General features: G+C 35.4%; 1 protein-coding gene across 2 annotated transcripts in view; it reads left to right on the forward strand.

The window, feature by feature from the left end:
* The window catches only part of RNGTT (RNA guanylyltransferase and 5'-phosphatase), a 143988-nt gene that overhangs the window by 4812 nt on the left and 114305 nt on the right, over positions 1 to 24871 (forward strand). For both annotated transcript variants that reach the window (XM_063312263.1, XM_063312254.1), the window contains exons 3-6: positions 133 to 236; positions 314 to 402; positions 6373 to 6448; positions 20887 to 21139. In XM_063312263.1, coding sequence (XP_063168333.1) covers positions 133 to 236; positions 314 to 402; positions 6373 to 6448; positions 20887 to 21139 — 522 coding nt within the window. The remainder of the gene's footprint in view (positions 1 to 132; positions 237 to 313; positions 403 to 6372; positions 6449 to 20886; positions 21140 to 24871) is intronic.

Here is a 24871-nt window from a genome sequence, read left to right on the forward strand (position 1 = left end):
GTAACATCAAAAAACTACTTCTAAATATTAACCATTAGAGTTATGTATGTTTATCATAAAATACACAAAGTTATATTCACTATATGTGTAACTTCATATATCTGTCTTAAACTTTAATTTTATTCCTTTCAGGTTAAGATGGGTCTGCTAATAGACTTGACCAACACCACTAGGTTCTATGACAGGAGTGACATAGAAAAGGAAGGCATTGCATATGTAAAGCTTCAATGTAAAGGGTAAGCTAATGGAACTCACGAATATTGTTTTATGTAGGAAAAGCCTTGCTGTAACTTGACTTTTCTCTTCTTGGTAGGCATGGAGAGTGTCCCACATCTGAGAACACAGAAACATTCATTCGTATATGTGAACATTTTCATAATAAGAACCCAACAGAGCTTATAGGTATGTATATTTAACCTGCTGTGTGACTATTTTCTGTGTGGCTTGTTTGTTTTTCCATGTAACATACTTATGGTCCATTTGCCACTTTCCATTGTAGTTGCACACAAACCTTTCATGAGGTAAGACTCCAGCCAGCATTGAATCATGACAGCAAGCAGTGGAGCCAAGAAACAAAATAGTATGAAATCCCAGAATGTTGGAAATAAACATTCCTGATAATGTTTGTACAAAGGCAAGCCTGAATGAATGTCATGGACTGTATTCAGTTTTCATTAACGTAGATAAATTACACAGTATATCGCTAGCACCAATGTCGACCTTGCCGAATAGTGAAGCATCAAGGTGAATAGTCAAAGTTGAAATCCAAACGTTCTGATTAAAGTTTTGACCTATTGTAGGGAGTCATTGAGATGATCTTGGAAAAGATACCCAGAAGCCATTAGAGCAAGAGGTATAGAAGAAGCATGCATGAAGCCTGAGTGGGCGGGGGGGGGTGTTATTAGTATTAGAAAGAGACACAGACTGGCTCCACCCTGACTCTTTGAAGTACAAGGAGGAGGGAAGGGAAAACGCAATCAGACTTGCTAGATTCTGTTACTATAACCTATCTCAATAAAGTGTAATTCTAGTTGCCCTACAGAATCAGTTTCTTCATCTGTCTGTCTCATAGGGCTGACACATATCAACTTTGAAGTTTATTACAGGTCTTTTTTCACCACTTGATCGTACTGGACTTGCACAAGAACAAAAGTTAACAGAGAAGTGTAATGGTCTGGAATAAATTACTATAGAAATGCCTCACTGGGTTGCACATTCTTTTCTGATGTTGATTCCCATCTTTATCTTAATGGCATTTATTACAGTGTAATGCCAAATAATGATTGATAACTTACTTTGATTAGTGTCAAATGTTAGTGTGTAGTTGTGGACACAACTGAAATTGCAAAAGTTGTTCAAATTATTAATCAGAGTAAGTGGGACTCCTGTAGATGTAGCAGTGTAACTTGATTAGTTCCAAAAGAGGAAAGTACATACGAGACAGATGAGCCATAAATCTTATCTCCTTATATGTAGGAGACTGAGTAGCGTTGTGACTCTGGTACAGCATTGTGTGAATTGTTAGGTTATGCATAACGCTCTACAGTGCTTTCTTGGTGACAGTTTCTAAATGTACTTCATAATTGCACAAGATGTTATATACGGGTGGTTCTTGTTTAACAACCACTCATTCAGCGACCGTTTGAACTTATGACAGTGCTGAACGAGTGGTAGTTACGACCTGACCTTGTACTTACCGTTGGCACAGCATCCTTATGGTCACATGATTGTGATTTGTGACCTTCCCTGCCAGCTTCCCACAAGAAAAGTCAGTGGGGAAGCTGGCAGGAAGTTGGAAGTCACAGTCACATGAGGTCCTTGCTTAATGACCTGTGTGGTCCTCATTCAGCGATGGCAACTGGGACTGCCAGAACTGCCGTCGCTGAACTGTGCGGTCATGTGGTTTTTTTTACTTACAACCACATCACTTAACAATGGAATTTCTGGTCCCAGTTAGCGTTGTTAAACCAGGACTATCTGTATGTCATTTTACTTATGTACCACACAACTTCTTTGCATGTTTATGTACCTGTGGCTAGCTTTCTTGAAGAGAGGCCAAAATGATTGTATCAATTGCCTTTTAAATTCTTAATAATCTACTTCCAAAAGAAGTTTAATCTTCATATTTGAACATGCTGTTTAGTACAATCTAATCTGCATTCTAATCTTGATCGTGAAGATCTTGACCAGCGATGTTAAAATTTCTATTAAAACTATGTTTTTCATACATATGAACAATTGAAATATGTAGTATTTGCTTGTGTATAAATAAATAAGATTCAAAATAAATATATACAAATACAAGACCATTCATTTTTACTTTCATTATACAGTTTTCATTAGTCCCTACTACTAGCAGAAATAGAAGCAGTAGAAATAAAGGATTTTTTTATTTTTTGGTATGTGTTTGCCTTGTGGGGTAAACCAGATAGGAATCACAACCAGATGAACTAATTCTACTTTATTGTAAAGCTTTATTGGCAGAATCTTGCAAGTCTGAAAGTACATCTCTCCCCCTGTCTCCCTTACAGCCCAAGAAACTAGGGCAGGTCCCTTCTGAGCCTCTTGCCCCACTCACTATCTAGTTGCAGGCTATGCTGTGTCTTATCTGATTGTTCCCTTGGCTGCGTTTCTTGGCCCAGTCTCCCGAGGTCTTTCCGACATTCCATCACAGTATGTGAAAGCAACAAGATTAATGGAACTTATTCCTGAGAGCTTCCCCATCAATTGACTTCTTTTGGATTGTTAAACATATTTATCAGATTCCAAATGATGCCTGTATTTAGATATAAATAAACTATTTTCGTTTTAGCCTAAATTATTAAAGGGCTTCACTCAGAAATACAAATACAAATATATTTTACCAGGGAAAACCTAGGTTAAACTTTAAATTGAATTCTTTACTTAGTCTGTGTATATTGCAATATAGTAAGTTCTAGTAATGAAAGTTGAGCACAGAGGAAAAATGAGACGATGGTTAAATATAAAGAAGACCAAACTAACGACAAGCCCAGCAACCAGTGTTAGAATAGAAGATACTGAAGTGATGGATAGTTTCTGTCTTTTAGGATTGACTATCAACAATAAAGGAACAAGCAGTCAAGAAGTATGCTGTGGACTAGCATTTAGTTAGGTAGCAGTGAAAGCCTTGGAAAATGTATATGGATACCATCTATACCAACAAAGATTGGAATCATGCAGGCAACAGTTCTCCCTGTAGAAGTGAAAATTGGACTTTGAAGAAACCAGATACAGAGAGATGCTTTTCAACTTTGTTGTTAGAGAAGGTTCTTAAAAACACAGTAGTTGTAGTTGTTTGTTTTTTCGTAGCTTTTGTCCTTGTCTTGAAACTTAATAAAATTCTTTAAAAAAACCTTTGTTGTTAGAGAAGGTTCTTGAAAATATCACGGAGAGTCCAAAAAACAAACAGATGGATCATAGAACAAATCAATCCAGAGCTCTCATTTCAAGCACAAACGACCAGGCTCAGGTTACCAGATTTTGGACACATTATGTGAAGGTCTAGCTCTCTTGAGAAGCCTGTAATACTGGGAAGGGTGGAAAAAAAGACAAGTAGAGGATGGCCAACAGCAAGGTGTATGGATTCAGATACAATGGCATTGAATGCACATTGGAAGACCTGAAGGGCCAGGTTGGGAACAGATCATCCTGGAGAAGGTCTATCTGTTGGTTGCTAAGAGTCAACACCAACTTGATGGCACGTAATCAAGTCCATACTAAATTGAATTGAGCTAATTCAGATTTGGGAGATTCCAAATTGATGCTAGGCAAGCAGCCTGAATCCAGATTTGCAGACTTTTGAAACTATGTTAGTGTTTTGGAATTTGGAAGGACATCAACAGATTCACACAATTTATAGATTTCTCCCCAGGGTCTTCGTATTAAAGAAAATACCTGGGTATGGAAAAGAATGGATGTAGTTTTGCAAATTTATCTTTCAACAACATCAGAGCATAAATAACATCATTGATGAAAGTTCTGACCACAGAAGTAGTGCATTGCATTTGGTGAATTTGCATATTAATGCCTACTTTTTGATATGTGAGAATTTTCAGTTACATGGCATTTAATAGGAGAAATTGGTATGTTAGCATAGGCAGCATACTGTGCTTTTATCCAGCATAAAATGATTGGTATCAAGTTACATTCCTGTGCTTCTTGGATGTTAAGGGTTTTTTTTTCTTACATATTTATTATCCAGTAGATTGCTAAAGAGAAAACTTACATTTCTCCACATATCTAAAAATTGATGGAGGACTGCATAATAACCATAATACCATTTTGCCTTACTTCTTTTGCTAAATGTGCTCGACTTTGCTGGAGCCATATAAGCTTCAGTTTGCTACTCTTGAAGTGAGCTTCCTGAATAAAGTTCTTTCGCTCTCTTTTATAGGAGAAAATGATTCTCTTTGTAAAAATGAAAAAAAACCCCCAATGAATTGGATTAACGTATTTACATTAAAGGTGTTATAAGAGTTTAAGTCATATTTAAGTGTCAGTCTGTATGACAGTAAATGAAATAAAGGCAGTAAGTTTAGAAAGACTGACTGTAGGTATAGTCTTAATTATTCCAATATTGAAACATAGTAAAAACCATGAAATACAGTGCTCTTGAATAAACATATTTGCTCTAATGAGTTGCTGTCCTGAATAATTGCAACAGATATTAATGAATACATCACTTCTGACAGCCTTATTTGAATGTTAACTAAAACACCTGGGCAGGATACTTTGATGTAATTTTTAAGAATTGCTTTTTTTCCTGGCCACTAGATGGAGACATTACCACAGAAATAAGGCAGATGTGTGTGTTGGAATTTTTTTAAAGTACTACTGGTACATTGTTTTAATTGAATGCAGTCATTAGAATTTTCTTATAACAGTTACTGATTGCTGATGTGCAATCAGTTTCAAGCTATATTAAAATGCAAACTATAACTGAAAAATTCTATGAAAATAGAAGAACCCTGAGGCCCATCCGTATCCAGACGTGGTTTTCAACAGTAGCTGGTTAGATGTTTCTGGCAATCCCATAAGACTTGAGTGAAGCAATAGCTCTCATTTCAGCAATTGATATTGAGATGCAAGCATGTGCTGTTTCGAACCTGGAATAGCTACTGAACATATTTTCCTCCCATAATCTGTCTGATGCTCTTTTGGTTCTATATAGGCAGCTGATTTCACCTGTTGTGAGTATTGTAAGTTAAGTGTTGTATGAAGAAATTATTTCTTTTGCCTTACATTGTGACAGTAGCACTTTTTCCCCTTGTAAGTTGGACTAAACAGCTTGTTGAGGGCTAGTCTCTTAAGTGCCAAGCATCAGGAAGGCCTAGCAATCAGTTTTGATCGTAAAATCAAAGCTGATAGTAAACTATAAAAGGTAAAAGGAGTTTCCTGTTTAAGCTGAACAGGGGAACACTCCCTTCTAAAAAGATAAAGGCAGTCTACCCAAGAAGAAGCTACTGTGCTGGAATCTTCTCCAGGTGCTAATGAGAAAGAAGGGGGTAGTAGGGGTGAGGGTGGTGGATGAGAAGCAGGAAGTATAGGGTGCCTGCCGCCTCAGTTTAATAGGGTGCCTGCCACCTCAATTGGATTGGAGGTTGTTTACTCATCTTCTAATGATGCTAAATGAAATGTATTTGTATATATTTGATTGTCTGGTTTCAGTCACTAAATTTGTTCAGTGTGTCTATGGTTCCAGATATTTAAAGCCATTGATTGATACTAAGTTATTTAAATGTAGTCTTTTGGTATGAATGGAATATTAGCTATGTGACTTTGTCAGGAATTTATTCAGAGAAGTATGCAATCATTCAAAGGCAAGTATACTGAGCAAGTATACTGTTTTGTATTGAAGAAGCAGGCTATTGTCTTGGCTCTCCCACCGAAACATGTATATTCAAAATATAATGAAGAAAAAAAATTCTGATAGAAATACTCTTAAAATGTATCCAGAACCATTCAGTGTTTTTTTTCTCCATGTGCCAGTAGCAATTGAAATTGTGTGATATTGAGAGCTGGAGAATGATGCTTGAAAAATGTTTGGAGAAATGCTTTTCATATTGATAGGTTGCTCTTATGTTTTCAATCCTTAGTTTTGACTGTAGAAAGTGAAGAACTGAGGTGTTTGCTTAGTTGGGGAACCATTTATGTAGTCAGTCCTGTTCATGCTCTGATTTCCTCCTGCAGAGAAGGAAGGAATAGATGGTATGAGAAAAGAGTGATTTGTAACACAGTAGCAGAGAACTAATCCCTTGTAAGGGAGGTGATTATGACCAGCAAATGTTCCTGATGCTTTTAAATGATCTTGGTAACTGCAATTATACCTTTTTTTTCAATTTTGTTTTCTAGGTGTTCATTGTACACATGGTTTCAATCGCACTGGTTTTCTTATCTGTGCCTTTCTGGTTGAAAAGTTGGATTGGAGGTAATTTTTTTTAAAAAAACGTAATACTTTTTGGCAATGTTATAGCAATAATGGCATAATTGCATTATTGTACATATATCATGGGTGCCATTAATTATGGATCGTTTTTACTATGTCTTGCTAGTGTAGTGTACAAAATTAAAATAGCTGTTCATAATATTTTGTGCTATATAGTATCTGCCAACTTTCCAATTTGTCATCAGTGAAGCAAAATAATGTTTCTGAACATTCGTTGATGGATTTTATTATTGCCAGGTAAAAATTAATAAGAACATTTAGATTAATTTGATCAAGACTAATCTGGACCTTTAGAAAAAGTCTGATCCCTTTCAGGTGTTCTGAAGGTAATTACGTTTGACTTGATATCTGTTTTTGGAGTGAGATTTGGAGAAATAATGCTCCTTTCTCCCTAGTCTACCATTATCATTGCTGTTTTTTGTTAAATTTGGGCTGTCAAACTTGACCAGACTCATGGTGGCTTACAATTAATGTTTTTTTTGTTTGTTTCCTGGCAACTGTGATGACATTTTCTGGTGAATTTAACTGATGAGGTAATGAATAGGAATATGTGAAACTGACTCTCCAGTGGTGGAACACTGTGGAATGTTCCATGTTTCTTCCAGATTGTTGTAATCTGGCTATTTTGCAGGTAATTTGGTAGTTTTTTGGAAATCTTGCAGAGCAGAAGTAATTTGCAGTCTTCTGGACATGGGTCAGCCCTGGAACAGTGTAATGGGATGAAGGAATGGCCTTGAGCCTCAGGAGGAAGAGCTGCTACCAAGACAGTAGTCAGATAAAAAAAACCTGGGCCAGGACAGAACTGTAACCGGAGAAAACGTCTCAGACAAGACCCGCCCCAGTTCTCACAAAGATGGAGGGAGGGGGAAGCACATTCAGACTTGCTAGATTCTGCTACTGTATCTTTATAATAAAAGTAATATTGGCCTGCATGACTTTGGTTTCCCAGTCTAATCTACTTCTGCTGTTAATCCTGTCCCTCAAGGCTATCCCCTCAGCCTACTATGAACAGTGAGTTTTCCACCTAGCCAAGGTTGAAGCATGTGAAATGTCACAGAAAGCAGGACAGATTATTCAGATAGTGCTTCTTATAATCTATTCTTTAAAGTTAATGTATTTCATTATTGGGACGTAATGTAATGAAAATTGCATTAAACAGCAGTAGTCCTAATGGTGACAAATATCACTGCCAACGTGTAGACAGATAGTTTGAGAGGATTCTATGCAGAAAAAAGGAAAGAATGTAAATAAAGAATTATAATGCCCATTTTGAATATGGTGAAACTAATTTTCAAGGGTTGAGGCATCATAGAAGTATAAGGTATTAACAGCTCTCTAAAATCAGATAATTCAGTCATCATGCCAGACTGTTCATTTTTTTTTTAAATCCGTTCAGTCGTGTCTGATTTCTGGAGATTGCCTGGACAAGTCCCTGCAGTTTTCTTGGCAAGGTTTTTCAGAGGGGTTTGCCATTGCCTCCTTCCTAGGGCAGAGAGAAATTGACTGGCCCAAGGTGACCCAGCTGGCTTTGTGCCTAAGGCAGGACTAGAACTCATGGTCTCCCGATCTCTAGCCTGATGCTTTAACCATTACACCAAACTGGCTGTTCATAAACATTGTCATATAGCTGCTCAGGGTGGGAGAGTGGGTGACAGTGTAATGAACAAGTGATAAAATTAAAGATTTTAAACACCAAGTTCTCTTCCCCTTCTAGCGATGCTACAGGTAGGGCAATCAATGTTTAATAAAGAGCAGACCTGTCAAAAAAAGTAAATCAAATGTTTCTGCTTTCTCTTCTTCCCAGTCTGCAGTTTTACACATGTAGCACTTTTCCCCTCTTTTCTGGTGAGGGCTTAGATGCTACCCTTTGTTGCCTACCAGAGTTCTGGAGAAACAGATCAGCAATGAAATTCATAAAGGTCCAGGTGCAGAGTTGAGTAGGTTCAGACCTGTCCATTTCATTCTGTATAAATGATAATTTAATACAATCATTTTGCTTTATCCCATGATTTGAACTTTGGCCCAATCCAACACTCCCATAGATTTTAGAAAATAATGTTTTATAACTTTTTGCATTTATGAACGTTATGTTGTTTCCTCTTTGTTTTTTATTAAGCAAGCAAAACATCAAGATGAAAATTAAAAAAGATTACTGTATGAGGTTAAAGAAAAGTAAAGTAGGGACATAGAAAAGCACATTAAAACAACCCCCACCCACCCTACAATTATATAGACATGATTTTAAGGAGAAATGCAAACATTTTACATATCTGTAAAAAATATACAGGCGAAGGTAATTTATTAGGAAATATATTAATATAACTAATAAACGGTGAGCAAATTTGAATACATTTTATTTATTTATTTAAAAAATTTATATAGCTGCCCATCTTATATCAAACTCTGGGTGGCTCCCAATCAACAATTAAAACAACAATATAATATATATATTGTATATCTATTAAAACCATAACAATAAAAACCTGGCACCAAAGTCAAGCTTCCACATGCAGTGCATCGTTAAATCCTCTCATCCCCCTCACCCTGTCCCAGTGCTTGGGGGAAAAGCCAGGTCTTAAGTGCTCTTTGGAAGGCTAGGAGGGTTGGGGCTGCCAAACTTCAAGGGGAAGGATGTTCCATAAGGCAGGGGCAATGAATGAAACTTTCATTGTATGGTCTTTCAGAATTGACGTGTTATTTTATTAAACAATTTCTAACACTTTTAAATACCATTGGTTGAATGAAATGAACTTAGTTTTCCAATGTTTTGTGATAACCTGCTAATAAACAACAGGTATTAAACCATTTTTTTAATGTTGCAAAAATGGACGTGCTAGGACATGTAGATAATAACCCAACAGATACATTATAAAAGATTATTGGCTGACATTCCTGATCGTTTCAAAAACTTTTGATTCGAAGAGGTGAGAAGTTGGCATTATCACGCAAAAATGCTAATATGTACTAATTTGCTTGCAATCCCCATCAGTGCAGTCTAGGAAAGACACCATTTATATAATGTAATTTTAGTGAAATGTAATGCCACCTGTGGAGTTTTTATGGCCATTTCTTGATGACTTGCTGAACTAGGTTTAAAAGGAATTGTATATCACAGAGAGTCCCAGTAAGATTTATCAACTTCAAATTACAGCTCAACTTTCCAGAGATTTTTTATGATTTTAAAGAGAACTTGTTGTGTTTAATATAAGCACTTTATATGGTATTGGTTGGATTACCTTGGTTTCTATTTTTCTTTCTTAATAGTGGACTGTCTTTGGAATTAGATAGTGATGTGAAGGGGGTACATTTTGCCCTGAAGGAGAGCACTCTGCCTTATCCTTCTGTCTTGTTTATAAAAAAAGTGGGTTCTGAGCACGCTTGAGCAAAGGTGGGACCTCTCCATGCTTTAGAAAAGGTGCCATTTTCCTTTGTTGGGGAACTTGAAAAGCATTCTTTGACCAAAGTGAAACTTTCCTTCAAAGCTTTGCATAGCACTCCTGGCAATATGAATACAGAGTTGGGCTGTGAAAATCCTTTCAAAGAAGTGCATTGCAATGTGTGGGAGTGTGTAAGAAGTACTTTTCTTTGAATCATTAAATCAGTCAGATCTTTTTCTGGGCCTGTGCAGCTGCTTCTTGTGGCACATTAAATATTAATATGCTTATTTTGGCATAATGGACTGGAGACTATTTCATCAGAAATTTGAAGCATAATACTAAATTGGCAGACACATAATAGGGAAAAGGAAGGGTGAAAATTGACATTATATGAGAAAAATGGGAGACTGTTTTTAGTAGTGGCTGCATGGCAGATTAAGGGAGGAAGCAAGGACAGTTATGTATGTCCATGTGCTGTCAGAACTGCATCATGAGCATGAAAAAAGATGTGGCTGCTTTAAAGGTTCAAAGAGAGATGTTTATTATGCCCTCATGTGCTTGAAAACCACCTCTTCTAAAGAATGTTCATAGCTGATCTTAACAGAGTCTCTACTGATCAGATTGGCTATTCCAGGTTAACTGTTTTTTTTAGAAGGGTAATTTTATACATACCCAGGACTAAACCTATTTCATTCAGAGGGCTAAACATAATCTATGCTCTTCTTATGATAAAGAGAAAGGTCATATATTTGAAAATACTGCATTTTCATCCAACAATACTTTAAAAAAAATCATCTTGAGATGGTGGTATGTGGCATTAGCAGCGTGGCTTGGTTACCCAGTTATATACAGTACACTGAAATACTGTTCATTTGTTGTGCTTGTTATGGTTTTAAAATTTCAAGATAGTTGAGATTTTTGTTTTTACGTTCTATTCAGGTAACATTAAGATTATACCAAGGAAAAGTTAGGATTTTAGTAATACAGTTTCTTTGTCAAATGCTCAGGTGAATTGGAAAGTTCTTGAAGAACCTATGTTGCTTTTCTCCAATAATGAAAATGTTGAATGCTATATACCAGCAGTAGCTAATTCTTTTTTTATGTTCCCACACTTTTCACAATTCAGTTGTGTCTAGACACATATTAATAATGTTTTATAGTAACTCCTATAATAGTTACAGTGCCAATGCTATATAATGTATCTAATTACATTATTTCCTTTTCTGGGCATTCTGAAAAAAAAGATGGGGGAAGAAATATCATTGGTTGTTGCTGAAAACGGTCATCACTTTTCTTTAATTTGGAAGCAAAGTCGGGAGCGGGATGCAGAAAACAGGAAAGTGAGATCCTGCCCCACCCTTTTAGGGAGCTCTTCAGCAGGCATAATTTTTGTGTGTTTGGGTTCTGTTGAACTCATCAGATTCCATTTTTTGCATGTATGCATTTTACTGTACTAAATCCTTTCTGCCTAATATTCTGTTTTGATTTTAAGTGCTCAGAGATTCATGGAATGTCCTGTTGCTTTGCTTTGGTAAATATTTCAATGGATTTTATGCTTACTATTTTTATAATTACAGTTTTCTAGTTTTATCATTTAGCTGTAGACGAGCCTGTTATGCCACTGAGGGGAGATGCTTCTCTTTATCAGAAAACTGTTTTTCTGCGTTTGTCATTATAAATTTTCCTTACATTATTTATACGCTGCCAGATTTTAATGTCATGTTTCTAATGCTCTTCAGATTATTACCTTAAAACACTAAATGCAGTTATTTTGCAACTAGACATTCCTTTTAGCTTCTGAAAACTGATTTATAAAATACTGTTCACATAAAAGCATACCTCAGTGGGTATCTAAACTTTAGATACTAAACTTTTTTCAGAAATATTGCACTGGCTTTATTTTTATCTTCATCCTATATTAAGTGTGCTCTTTCTCAGATGGAATAGGGATGCGGTGGCGCTGCGGGTTAAACTGCTGAGCTGTCGATCGGAACGTCGGCGGTTCGAAACCGCGCGGCGGGGTGAGCTCCCGTTGTTAATCCCAGCTCCTGCTCACCTAGCAGTTCGAAAACATGCAAATGTGAGTAGATCAATAGGTACCGCTTCGGCGGGAAGGTAACGGCGTTCCGAGTCGTCATGCTGGCCACATGACCCGGAAGTGTCTATGACAACGCCGGCTCCAAGGCTTAGAAACGGAGATGAGCACCGCCCCCTAGAGTCGGATTCGACTGGACTTTACGTCAAGGGAAACCTTTACCTTTACCTTTACTTCTCAGATGGATGTAAAAGTAATCTCTTACTGAAATAGTTAAAAGGCATACCTGACCTCCTATGGTAACATTTCTTTACATTTACAGTTTATTTTTCATCTTATGGGACTACAGGTTTTGATAATGCCTCTAAATCAGTTGAAGGAATAATTTTGGCTAACAATTATGTTTAACACCACCAAATCATGCTGTTCTAAAACCTCTTCAGTTTGTCATCTGTGTGCTTTCCTAATACTCTGAAATTTCTCTGCCTATTCTTAATTCACTTTCTGTATGTTAAATTGCATTGATATAATTTAGTGAATATAGGCTTACCTAATCCAAAAATCTATCTTTGCAAGTATTGTATTTATAGTTATGGTAAAATGTTTCAAGTTGGATGTGTTCCACTCAAAACACCTAGTTTTCTACACCTTAGTTCCCAGTTACACATTTTATTCTGCTTAGCTTAAATCTAAATCTTGAATGTCAGTGGTGTTTCAGCATTGAATAATATGTTTCAGCTATTTTAGAATGGTGGTAATTGTAACTATTATAATTATAATTAGCTGTCAGTGGAGTTATATTATCTTATACAGTCTAAACTTTATATGTGATCTCATAGTTCTTTTTGAAGTTTAAGTTGTATAGCTGCTGCAGAATTCAATGCTGGTAATTGCTTTTGAGCCATGGTTTCTACCATAGCATTCAATGGGAAACAAAAGATTAGGTATTCACTTAATCTTTTAAGGCAGGGTAATTAGTGTTCTGCTCAGGCTACCTGTGGGTCTGTCTCTTCACAAGCGAATCTGCCTATTGCTGTGGATTCTTTTGGTTTTAAAATACTCTTTATTAAATTACTTATATAAAAAAAATTAAACATAAGAGACACCTACATACAAACCATAAAAAAAGAAAGAAAAGAAGGGAAGAAAGAAAGAAGAAAAAAGGGAATTTAGAATAGGGAAATAAAAAAAAAAGTTCGGGTTTCCAACTCTCTAAGCGGTATATCTAAATATCTTAACATCTTATATATTTTTTTCATTAATACTCTAAATTTAACTTCTATGGTTCTGTTTAAATTATATAGTGAGAATAATTACTGTTTACAGTTTATATATTCATGTTAACATTTTGAGTCAGTTCCACATATTTGAAGAAGGGTTTCCAATCATTTTGAAAGTCTTCCATATTTTTGTCATTTAATTGTTCCGTGAGTTTTGCCATTTGTGCCAAATTAAGAGACTTCAGTATCCATTCTTCAGCAGAAGGGGTTGATTCTGCTTTCCACTGACGCATAAATAGTTCGAGCCGTGGTGATCAGATGTAGTAAAAGTTTTCCGTGGGTTCTCTCCAAATCTTTATCCATAAAGCCCAATAGATAAAATTCTGGTGTTTTATCAATGTCTATTACCAGCATTTTACAAATTGTATAATGTATAAATTTGTTCGCTTTTTTGCAAGTCCACCACATATGGTATAACGTTCCTATTTCTTTTTTACACTTTCAACAAATGTTTGTAGTATTTTGAAATATTTTTGACAGTTTATCTGGAGTAATATACCACATATACATCATTTTATAAAAGTTTTCTTTCAGATTATAATTAAGCGTAAATTTTAAACCCTTAGTCCACATTCTTTCCCAAACTTCATATTCAATATTATATCCAATTTTTTCTCCCATTTAGTTATACATTGCTTAATTTGCACATTTACTGATCCCATTTGTAACAACCTTTTATATATTCTGGAAACCATGTGGTCGTTATTAGCATAGACTTGATCATCCCACCAATATAATTCTTTTGTAACTTTAAAATTTTTGGCATCTATCTTAAATTGTTCTTTCAGTTGGAAATATGTAAATCATTGACATAACTATCCTTCATTTTCCAATTCTTCTCTTGTCTTCATTTTATATTTAATCCCCTCAGATTTTAGTAAATCCGAATATTTTAACCAATTATGGTTTTCTATTTTTTCTCGTCTTGTAAAAGCTTCTTGTGGAGAGATCCATAATGGTAATGACGATGTTAAAATAGGTTTATATTTTTCCCATACTCTTAGAATAGACCATCTAATACAATGATTATTAAATGCTTTATTCACTTTCAGTTTGTTGTACCATAAAAATCCATGCCAACCAAATTTCAAATCATGTCCTTCTAAATTTAGTAATTTATAATCTTGTAGGGTGATCCATTCTTTTAACCATAATAAACCACATGCCTCATAGTATAACCTAAGATTGGGAAGACCCAAGCCACCACGTTCTTTAGCATCCTGTAATAATTTAAATTTAATTCTTGGTCTTTTCCCTTGCCAAATAAATTTCGAGATATCTTTTTGCCATAATTTAAAAGTTTTATCGGTTATAAATATTGGGATAGTTTGAAATAGGAATAACATCCTCGGCAAAATATTAATCTTAATTGCAGAGATTCGTCCCATAAGTGATAAATTTAATTTTTCCCACCTCAATAAATCTTGTTTAATTTCCTTCCATATTTTTACATAATGATTTTGAAATAAATCACTAGTTTTTGCTGTTATCTCAATCCCTAGATATCTAACTTTTTTAACATTATTAAATCCTGATTTATTTTCTAATATACTCTGATTGCTTTGTGACATATTTAAGTTTATCATTTTTGTTTTTTGATTGTTTACTTTAAAGCCTGCTAAGTCACCATATTCTTCTAATGTCTTTAATAAGTTATCAATTGATATTAATGGGTTTTGTAAAGTAATTACTAAATCATCCTCAAAAGCTCTTAATTTATAAGTTTCTTGCTTTACTTTTACTCCCTCAATCTGGGCTTCCTTTCTAATAGCTTCTGTTAGAACTTCCAATACCAATATAAATAATAAGGGAGATAGCAGACAGCCTTGCCTTGTTCCTTTTTCTACTAGACATTCTTGTGTTATCTCTTCATTTACCACAATTCTGGCTTTTTGAAATGTATAAATTGATTTTATTGCTTTTATGAATATGTCACCAAAATCCATCAATTCTAGGGTCTTAAACATAAAATTCCAATTTAAGTTATCAAAAGCTTTTTCCGCATCTAAAAATAACATAATCTGTTTTTCATGATGGATTTGGGCGTACTCTATTATATTAAGGACAGTCCTTATATTATCTTTTATATACCTTTGAGGTAGGAAGCCGTTTTGGTCATAATTAATTATTTCTTGAAGAATTGTTTTTAATCTGTCCAATAAAATTAAGGTAAATATTTTGTAATCATTATTCAATAGCGAAATCAGTCTATAATTTTTACATGATGTCAGATCTTGTTTTTCTTTTGGAATTAATATAATATTTACCTTGGACCAAGATTTTGGTATTGGATTTCTTAACAAAATTGCATTCATCAAATCTTTAAGTGGAATTAGGATTTGATCTTGGAAATATTTATAATAACCTGTGGAGAATCCATCCGGCCCTGGAACCTTACCTGGTCTCAATTTTCTGGTTGCATCTGTAATTTCCTGGATTGTAATAGGATTATTAATTAATGCTCTTTGGTCATTAGTTAATTTCTTTAAATTCTGTTTTAGTAAATATTTTTCAATTTTGTTAATTGAAATTTCTTGTTTCTTATATAAGTTTGTAAAAAAATTGTGAAACGCCTTTTTAATTTTTTCATTGTCAAGTAATTCTTTCCCATTTTCTTGAATTTTAGTAATAATTCCCCCCCCTATCTTTTCTTAATTTGTATGCTAACCATTTACCAGCTTTGTTAGCAAGTTCAAAGTTTCTTTGTTTGATATATCTCAATTTTCTTTCAATTTCCTCTGTTGTGAGTATTTTTAATTGTTGCTGTAGAATTTTTATTTGATGGTTTATACCTTCATCTGATGGTTTTATTTGGACCTTCATCTGATGGTTTTATTTGGAGGTCTTTTTCCTTTATCTTGATTTGGTCAAGAACTGTTTGAATTTTTTGTTGTATTTTTCTCTTTAGACAACTATTTAAATATATAAAATACCCTCTCATATATGCCTTACTGGTGTCCCATACTGTCTCAATACTAACTTCATTATTTAAATTCCATTCAAAAAAATCTTTTAATTTCTTTTTACAATCTTCCACAAATTCTTTATTTCTCAACAGACTTTCATTTAATCTCCACCTGTAATTTTTTGGATGGAGTTTTATACTCATTTGAACTGGATTGTGATCTGAGAAGGATCTGGGGAGAATTGTTACATCTGAAATTTTATTTGCCAAACTTTTTGATAACCATATCATATCAATCCTGGAGAATGATTTAAATCTGCCTGAATAAAGTGTATAATCTCTTGCCATACCACTTTTGTGTCTCCAGGCGTTCACAATAGCCAAATTTTCCATTATATCAAAAAAAGATTGAGGTAATTTTCCTTGATTATTTTTAATTTGCTGTTCAGATTTTCTATCAATAGTAGGTGAAGTGACCCCGTTCCAATCTCCCATCACAATCCAGTTATTATAAGATAATTCAGAAAGTTCATTTAGTAAATTTTGATAATTTTTTTTCTGGTTTTCATTAGGGGCATATACTCCAACCAATGTTACTTTTAAGTTTTGTAATTCTAATTCTATTATTATATATCTCCCATTTTTATCGGCACTTACTAGTTTAGAGTTTAGGTGGGGCTTTACATATATTGCAATTCCATTTGTTTTCTTTTCATTTGCTGCTATATATTCATTTCCTAATTTCTTATTTACCAGATATTTACTATCTTTTTTTGCAATATGAGTTTCTTGAAGACATATAATGTCCTGTTTCACTTTATATAGATAGTGAATTTTTTTTTTCCTTTTAGCTGGAGAGTTAGCTCCATTTATATTCCAGGAAAGGCATTTTAGTTCACTCATTGGAGAGGAGTATCTCAAATTCTTTAGAACTTGAGGCTAGTTTCTCTGTGTTCTGTTCTTCTATGTTCAAACGTTTCCCTTTACTTTCTTTACTTTCTGGCCTGACCCTTCTGTCTGTATCCCCTTCTAGGTCTTTCTTATATTTTTAAGAAATTCCTGAGCTTTAAAAATGGAATTCAGTTGATATCTTTGTTGTTGAAACGTGACACTAACTCCTTCCAGTACTTCCCATCTGAAGGGGATTTTATTTCTTTTTAAAACTTCCGTAAGAAAGAAATATTCTCTTCTTTTTTTAGTATTCTTAGTGGGATATCCTTCAATATCATAATTTCCTCTCCTTCAATATTAATCTTTTTCCCATAAGAGGCCTGTATTATCAGTTCTTTTGTCTTTTTCCTAGCAAATTCAATTATTCTATCTCTTGGTTTCTGATGTGCTTTTGCATATTTCGAATTTACTCTGAACATTTTTTCTATATCATCTTCTAGTCTTCCTTCTTCCCATTCAATTAGACTAGCAAGCATTTGAATCACTATTTCTTTAATTTCCACCTCCTTTTTTCAGGTACTCCTCTCAACCTAACACAATGTTTTTCTTTTAACTCTAGCACAGTTAAACCGTCTAATTCAATATCATTCTCTACTTCTAATTTCTCTGCTCTTTCTTTTACCTCTTGAATATCTGCTTTTATTCTTTTATCCGTTGTCTCTAATTTGTGATCTAGTCTTTTCTCAAATCCATTTTCTCTTCCAGTAGCTGAGTTAAATTTTGAGTGATATTTTGAATTGTTCTTTGTGTAAAGTCCTCAAACATGGCTTTCAGCCATTCTCCTTCCCCCACTTCTGAACCTCTCCTATTCTGTCTCCTTGTATTCCTTGTGGTTTAATATAAATCTCAAACTTATTTTATTTACTACTCCTAATACAATATTTATTTATCTATTACAACATACAGTATCTATTTCTAAGTTAACAATTTCTTAATATACAATTCAAAATAAACTTATATATAATTTCAGTGTATTACAATATGGAGTAGAAAATCAATTAATTAATCCAGTTCTTTTTTTTTTTCCAATGAAGACTTACAATAGAGGCTTTTTTCTCCCATAGATACAAAGTTTTTCTTTCTTTTCCTTTTCTTCCTGACTTAGAGAGTTTCTTCTTTTTTTCTTTTAAATCAGCAGTTATTGTTCTTTAGTAGAAGTGAAGGGGGCAGCAGAATTGCCTGGAAAGCTAGGCTACTCACACGGACTCTACAGATCTTGCTTCCAGGCTTCCCGGCTGCTTTTGTTATGGCAAAAGTGAAAGTAGAAGAAATTGAAGCTTTCGCCTGTAGCTCCGAAGCCACTGAAGCTCTTTGCTGGCAGCGCTCTTCTTCTAGCGCTGTCTCCGTGGATTGCTCATCTCTCTGACTCCGCAAAACCACCTCTTTTCCATGCTGTAGGTATTGAAAATCTCGAGCTCTCACAGTGCTCTTCCTGCCGCCCTACTCCTTCACCGGAAACCCCTGCTGTGGATCCTTTTGGGATGTGAGGGGATTGCAAGCCTGGAAGCAGGCTTTCTCAGTGGTCACTGCATCCCTCTGAACAAGCTACCCCCAGAGATCCAAATAGCGCCCACACTTTTAACTTCTTGGAAAGTAGTGAAACTCACCTGTTTTTCCCAGTGGGCATTTGTGGTTTGAAATGTTATGTGGTGGCATTTTAATTGCACTGTATTATTGGGCTTTAATTGATTGTTTTAAGCTATTTATTGATGTCAGCAATGCAGAATTTGTGGAAGTGGGTGGATATAAATATAAATAAATAAATAAGGAATACACATCTAAATGTTTTAAAAATCTGCTGGGGAGAATAATGGAACCCAAATTCCAGTACTGTCCACTTGCTAACTATGTGTGTGTGTGTATGTATATGATTTATATACAGGTAGTCCTTGGTTAATGACCACTTGTTCAGCAACTGGTCCTCAAAGTTTTGGCCATTGCACCACCCCCATGGTCACATGATCGCAATCCAGGCGCTTGTCAACTGGCTCATACTTATTGCGGTTGCAGCGTCCCTCTGTCATGTGATTACCATTTGCAACCTTCTCTGCTAGCTTCCCGCAAGGAAAGTCAATGGGGAAATCAGCAAGGAAGGTTGCAAGTTGCTTTGGTGAGTCCCCCCCAGCCTTCCTGCATACCACACTGTGCCTTCTTTCCCTCGGCCTCCCTGCACTCCTGCCCACCTGCACCGACCTTCCTGCACTCATGCTGTGCTGCAGCACACCCCTTTCTCAACTGCCGTGTGGCCTGCACCAGGCTTCCCAGGGCCTCCCCCACCCCCCTGAGGCACCCCTGTGCTCCTTACCTGGGACTCTCACCACCTCCCACTTAATGACCCGTGTGTCTTGGGCTTATGACAGCAACTGGGACTGCTGGATTGCTGTTGCTAAGCAATGCGGTCATGTGACGCCCTTCAGGGAGGGCCAAAGGGAGCTACCTCTTGACAGAAGAAAGAATCATTTTGTTTCTGTTGTTCTGCACAGTTAGTGGTAGTTAATGACCTGGGCTTATCTCTGAATTGCTCTGTGATCTCAGTGATACTCACTTTCTGTAGTTTGGGAGAAGTTTTGAAATGCAGCTTTTTGTATTTTTGTGCAAACATACTGAAACTTCTTTGTGCCGTGGACCCCTTTGAGAGTCTGGTGAAACTTGTGGACCCTTTCTTAATAAAATGTATTTAAATGCATAAAATTAAATACATAGATATAGATTGTATTACAGTATAAAGGAAATGACATAGGTTGCTTATTATTTTATTATTATCATTATTAATTCCTGCTTGTCTTGGTGGTTTCTTGTAAGCTGCTCAGAGTCTCATCATTAATTAATTAATTAATTAATTAAATTTATATGCCACTTGACTCCCAGCAACTCTGGGCAGTTTACAAATTATTTATTTATGCATTGTTCAAGTTGGGCAGCCAATTAAATAAATAAAGCTCAAGTATAGATATCAAAATATTAAAACTGTAACAGATATGCAATTTAGTAATATTATGTGCTTCTTTATTAATCCATTAAATCAGTAACAAGACAATATGCTTTTTTAGGGTATAGTAATTTTGTCTGAAAGGTGAAAGGTCCCCTGTGCAAGCACTGAGTCATGTCTGACCCTTTGGGGGGACACCACTTTCGCGATGTTTTCTTGGCAGACTATAGTGGGGTGCTTTGCCATTGCCTTCCCCAGTCGTCACCTTCCCCAGCAAGCTGGGTCCTCATTTTACTGACCTCGGAAGGATGGAAGGCTGAGTCGACCTGAGCCGGCTGCCCAAGAGAGAATCCAGCTTCCGCTGGGATCGAACTCAGGTCGTGGGGAGAGTTTTCAGTTGCAATACTGCCACCTACCAGTTTATTGAAGTTTAGAAACATTTTTGGAGTCTGTAGGCCATAAATTACTTTGTTGCCTGTCAGCTGGCTGGGTGACCTTGGGCCAGTCACTCTCTCTCAGCCCAACTCACTTCACAGGGTTGTTGTTGTGGGGAAAATAGGAGGAGGAAGGAGTATTAGGTATGTTCGCCACCTTGAGTTATTTATAAAAATAATAAAGGCGGGATAAAAAAATTAAATAAAAATAAAAATAAATAAATGAAAAGCTAAGTTTCAGTTAAAGATTAGTGAAAATAAAGTAATATTTTTTCCCATCCAAGTTCATGGGCTCCCGACATCTATTCACAGCCCCCTAGGTTAAGAACCCTTGCTATGTAGCTTGGCAGTGTAATAAGACCCGCTGTGACATTTTATGGGAGCCAGCTGGGAATATTCTCTGCTGCCCCTTGGATCTGCTACTGGTCCAAGCTCTTGATTTTTTGGAGCTGTTTCTGAATTTTTCTTTTCATGCTTACATTCACTCACACAATTTCACTCTGTTGCAGTATTGAAGCTTCTGTGGCTACTTTTGCTCAAGCCAGACCACCTGGTATCTACAAAGGTGATTATTTGAAAGAACTCTTCCGTCGTTATGGTGATGCAGCTGATGCACCAGCACCACCTCCTTTACCAGAATGGTGCTTCGAGGAAGATGATGAAGAGGAGGAGGAAGATAACGGCAAACTTGGGACTCCAGAATCAGAAGCTTGCTCGTCAACTTCCTTTTCTGGCAGAAGAAGAAAAGAACACTTGAAACTGGTAATGATGATCTAGAATACAGTATAGTATGTTCTTGAACTTGCTTTAAAGATGTTATAGTAATTACTTTTTTTGTGTGTGCCTTCAAGTCAGTGCTGATTCCTGGCAACTGCCTGGCCTGGTCCCTGCAGTTTTCTTGATGTAATTGTTAAGGCACCAGGTTAGAAACCAGAACACTGTCAATTCTAGTACTGCCTTAGGCATGAAGCAACTGGGTGACCTTAGGCCAGTCACTCTTAATCGGCCCTAGAAAGAAGACATTGGCAAACCACCTCTGAAAATGTTGTTAGTATTAATAGAGCATGCTAAATTTAACCTGATAAATTATCTACAATGTCATAAAATTAGCATTCTCATTCCCCCATTATACATCTGTACTGAAACCACAGAGTTGCTGGTGAAATATAGAGTTAAAATAAGAACAACTTCTCCTGTACAGAGTGCTGCCAGAATACAGGTAGTGGAATTAGCATAAAAGATGTCAGTGTTGTTTATGGTACCAAAATTTGGATTAACCACACATTCTCTTCTAGATGCTAGGTAGAACCTAAAATAGGACATAGGATGGGATCTCATTTTGATAGAAGAAAAAAAAGTCAAACGTTTTGAGCTCTTTGGTTTTCAGCTATAATGTCTTGGAGTGGGGTATTTTTCTGGTGGTGGTAGATAAGAAGACCCTGATGGGTAAGGTACTTGGAGTAGCCTGCTGAATTTGGGGTTCAGGATTGGAAGGCATCTGGTAAAATATTTATTTAGTTAATTAAATTTAGATGCTGCCAAACTCCAAACAACTCTGAGTGGCTTCCACTTTAAAAAGTGAAGAACCATGAGATAAATAGAAAAATATCATGCATATCCAGAAGAAACAAACACATGAAAGAAAAACAAACAGGGGCTTAACAACCAGCCTACCCTCAGGCCTGGGAAAACAGCCAGAGAAAAGAAAACTTCAGAGAGTTTTGGAACATCATAAGGGTATTTCAAAAGTCAGGATATTCTAAATAGCTGTTTTGGTTATTTGTCCTGCTTTTCATCCATATTCATTGTATTTTTTTTTCCTTTTCACTTTCTTTATCAGCCATAAGCACTTCTATTCTAAAAGCCTAATAATAAATAAATAAAAGCTTCACACCCAAACTAATGCAAACTTTGATTGTATTTATAATTCTGCTATTACTGTTATTTAATATTGCATGATTAAAAACTAATGGTTTTAGTTACAGACGTAATGCTTTTACATTTTGCTGAAATGAAGCAAGAAGGCAACTGATACAGAATTCTGAATGATAATGGAACATTTGTTTTTTTTAAAAAAATTAAAAATTAACTCTTCTTGAAAGAATTAAGAATGAACTTAATCATATTAAGTCATAATTGGCATTCTAATGGCTTTTATGTGATTTATTTTTGAAAGATAGAGATTTGAGCTTTTAGTTAATGAGTAGAACTATAGAACTCTGAGGCTTTCCAGCTAGCCAAGAAATTGAAATTCTGAGTGCTTATTAAATTAGTATATAAACTTCATATAATTTTATTTGTTTTATGTAATTTGTCAAGCAATAATATGGCATTAACAAACCATTTTTTCTGATTTTATGCTAGACCTAAAAAGTAGAATTTATTATCACTGGCCAAATGAGGAAGAATAAGGTTTTAGATTATTCTGCAGTCTTCTGTTTTGAAGAATACCTTAGCTATCTGTACTGTGGTGATAGTGGTGGTGGGGTGGGGTTGTATTGATTCCTGAACATTGGACTCTGCCCTGTTCCACCAAGAAAAGCTTTCTATTAATAGAGGGCAATAATGAATTTTGCCTAGGGGAGGGAGGGAGGGATCTGTCTCTATCTATCTATCTATCTATCTATCTATCTATCTATCTATCTATCTATCAATCATCTATCTCATAATATGTAGTTGAGGATCTACTACAAATACTTCTAAAGTTTACATTTGATTTCCTGATATTAAACAAGTTGTAGTGTGTTCCTTCTTGAATTTTTATTTTAAAAGTAGAATATATACAATGTACATAACTGTTAATGGAACATGGTGAATTAAGATAATCTAATCACAACAAACATTCCCCCTTGAGAACAAATCTTATCAGGATGTAAGTGTTGGCCATGGTACGAAAAACCATTCTGTTTAATAATTAAAAAAAAAAAGCAAGCTAGGAAGCAAGATGGAAACTAGGGTTTGAACCTTTCTCTTTGACATATTATCATATTACAGATTGCTTTAATCTAAGGGAGTTTTCAAGTTATGACTGTTTTCTGAAACAGTGAATGGTGAACAGTCACTGTTTTCTGAAACATATACTCCCAAGAAAAGTAGGTTGGTTCTCAGAGGAAGTTTAACTGCTTTGTATTAATTTATCAAGAATAAATCTGCATTGGGGCATGCAGCCAGGAAATGTAATGTAAGAAGATACTTAGTAAGAAATATGACTTTCATTGATGGGTAGTTCTGCTTCACAGGTTCTACGTATTTAAAACGCTACTAGATACTTAATTCTTACAATAGCTACCATGGCAGTAGGAAACTGCATAATGGCAAACAAAGCATATTGCACACAGCTGTTTGGTTTGAGTGACGATGAACAAGGGAGGACAATTTTTTACTTTTTTTTCCCCTTAAAATTCAGTATTTGTATTTTTGTGCTGTGATTTTGATTCATTCACTTTGCTCCCAACCTCAGAACAGAAATCAAAAGACACGGCTGAAAAGAAACTGCTGGATCATCCATTAAAAAAAAGGCTAATAGTCTATATAAGCATATTAATAATTAAATTGCAGTTCAAAGGTGAAAAGATTTGAAAGAACAAAATAGTTTGGTTGATTCATTTAATTCAGTTTTATAGCTTTTCAAGCACTTTCTTCATACTGTGGAGGGGATAGGAATGCAGTTGCATGCTTATTGGAGTGACAGCTGAGAAACATGTTAGCTGAAGGTGAAATCTCATAAGTTATTTTTATTGTGTACATGTGCAGGGTATATCTGAACTTGAAGATAGTCTGGCTTAACAAGTAAAATGTGTATCCCTTTGGTTTAAAGCAACTTTATCTCTTACATGTTTTGCTATAAGCAGCTTTACAGGGCAACTTTATAGAAAAAGCGGTATTCATTTTCATTGTTAGAAATATCAATTAAAACTTGGTAAGATTTCAGTTTAAATCAATTTTAGGTATAAATTACAGCTTGTAGTTATTTTACTTAGTATGATTCCATTGTGATTTATGCAGGAAGTATAATGAGAGGGAAGATGATACATCACCCAGATTCTTAGGAGGTATTTCTGTACATTGTACATTTTATATTTTTTTTTCACAGAAGGATGCATATGCACTAGGATGTGAATTTGTTAATATGAAGCTAGTCATACTTCCCCCCATATCCTTTCTCTCTAGATTTAAAGTGTGTCATAGCATATTTCTTGAACTTTGGTCTACAATATCCCATATTGCTAGATAATGTAATAAAGCTTTCTCAGTCTTCCATATTAGCTGGGGATGATGAGAGTTGTCATCCAGCTCATATTTAGGGCTTTGGAGAGGGAAAACATAATTGAAAGTAGTAGTGTGCAAATTACTTTGGATTCAGAAACTTTCAAGGAAGAAATTATGTTTTGAGTTTAAAATGCCCTCTATTGAGTTCAGAAGAGATGTTCATACCTTACCAGAAGTATTTTGATACTGATTGGACTATTCTAGAGTTCGAAACAACTCCATCTT

This window comes from Candoia aspera, chromosome 1 (assembly GCF_035149785.1).
Source record: "Candoia aspera isolate rCanAsp1 chromosome 1, rCanAsp1.hap2, whole genome shotgun sequence".
Classification (NCBI taxonomy): domain Eukaryota; kingdom Metazoa; phylum Chordata; class Lepidosauria; order Squamata; family Boidae; genus Candoia; species Candoia aspera.